The sequence below is a fragment of the Meriones unguiculatus genome, chromosome 1 (assembly GCF_030254825.1).
Source record: "Meriones unguiculatus strain TT.TT164.6M chromosome 1, Bangor_MerUng_6.1, whole genome shotgun sequence".
Taxonomy (NCBI): Eukaryota; Metazoa; Chordata; class Mammalia; order Rodentia; family Muridae; genus Meriones; species Meriones unguiculatus.
Window position 1 is genome coordinate 175,142,940 of NC_083349.1, and position 1,498 is coordinate 175,144,437.

The following is a 1,498-nucleotide window of genomic DNA, read 5'->3' on the forward strand; positions in this document are numbered from 1 at the left end:
TCTTCACACATTCCCTTATTATTATAAAGACATGCATATGGAAATGTAAGTAGAAAAGAAAACGTGCAGAGAAGGCCAGGTTTGACACTAATTTTCCATTCTGGCTCTTAATATTATTATTGTGAGTTTACTGAAAACAAATAAACAAACAAACTGGGATTTTACCTTAATGTTCCCTGTTTTTTTCCATTCCCACAGATACCACCTGAAGAGGAATGGCCTCTGGCAATGTCTCCAGCACAGTGAAGGAGTTTATCCTGCTGGGCCTGACTCAGCAGCCGGAGCTCCAGCTGCCTCTCTTCTTCCTCTTCTTGGGAATCTATGTGGTCTCCATGGTGGGGAACCTGGGCTTGATTATTCTGATTGTTTTGAATCCTCACCTGCACACCCCCATGTACTACTTTCTGTTCAACCTTTCCTTTATTGATTTCTGCTACTCCTCTGTCATAACCCCCAAAATGCTGGTGAGTTTTGTGAAGCAGAACATCATCTCTCATGCTGGGTGCATGACTCAGCTCTTTTTCTTTGCCTTCTTTGTTATTGATGAATGTTGTATTTTAACAGCAATGGCCTACGACAGATACGTGGCCATATGTAAGCCACTGCTTTATAAGGTTACCATGTCATATCGTGTCTGCTTCATGATGACAGTGAGTGTGTACACAATGGGGTTTGTGGGTGCCCTGGCCCACACAGTGTGCATGCTGAGACTCACCTTCTGCGATGGCAACGTCATCAATCACTATATGTGTGACATACCCCCTCTGCTGAAGCTCTCCTGCACAAGCACCACCATCAACGAGCTGGTGGTTTTCATTGTTGTGGGTGTCAATGTGATAGGACCTGCTCTGATCATCTTCACTTCTTACACTTTGATCATTTCCAGCATTTCCCATATCCGTTCCACAGAGAGCAGGTCCAAGGCTTTCAGTACCTGTAGCTCTCATATAATAGCGGTTTCTATTTTCTTTGGAGCCTCAGCATTCATGTATCTTAAGCCTTCTCCTATCGGATCTGTGGGTGAAGATAAAGTATCCACTGTCTTCTACACTATTGTGGGCCCAATGCTGAACCCTTTCATCTACAGTTTGAGGAACAAGGATGTCCACATTGCACTGAGTAAGACTTTGAAGAAAAGCATGATTAAATAGATAGAAACAGTTTTCTTATAGATGTAGACCTTACTTGCTACGTGCAATTTATCAAGCTATAGAGAATCCTACGACGTCGAAATGAAATTTCAATTATTTGTTAATATAGAAAACTGATTGTACAAATAAGTTCATGGATCAAGACACTGTGAAGAAGAAGATGAGTCCTTCGTTCTTTCAAAAATATTAAGTGAATACTCTGATTTTTATTTCTCTCACTTTTCAATTTTCTAACTTTCACTTTACATTTTGTCTCATCATGTAGCCTAGGACTATCTCAAACTCATTGAGTGCGGGATTATAGGTAGGCACATATCACTGCGTATTGGTTGTGTAAGTACAAGTTC

General features: G+C 41.1%; 1 protein-coding gene across 1 annotated transcript; it reads left to right on the top strand.

The window, feature by feature from the left end:
- Window positions 1–215: 215 nt before the first annotated feature.
- LOC110561348 (olfactory receptor 8B8-like) lies at window positions 216–1,151 on the top strand. The gene has a single exon (XM_021657728.2). It carries the CDS (start codon window positions 216–218, stop codon window positions 1,149–1,151), a length of 936 nt encoding a protein of 311 aa, XP_021513403.1.
- Window positions 1,152–1,498: the final 347 nt, after the last annotated feature.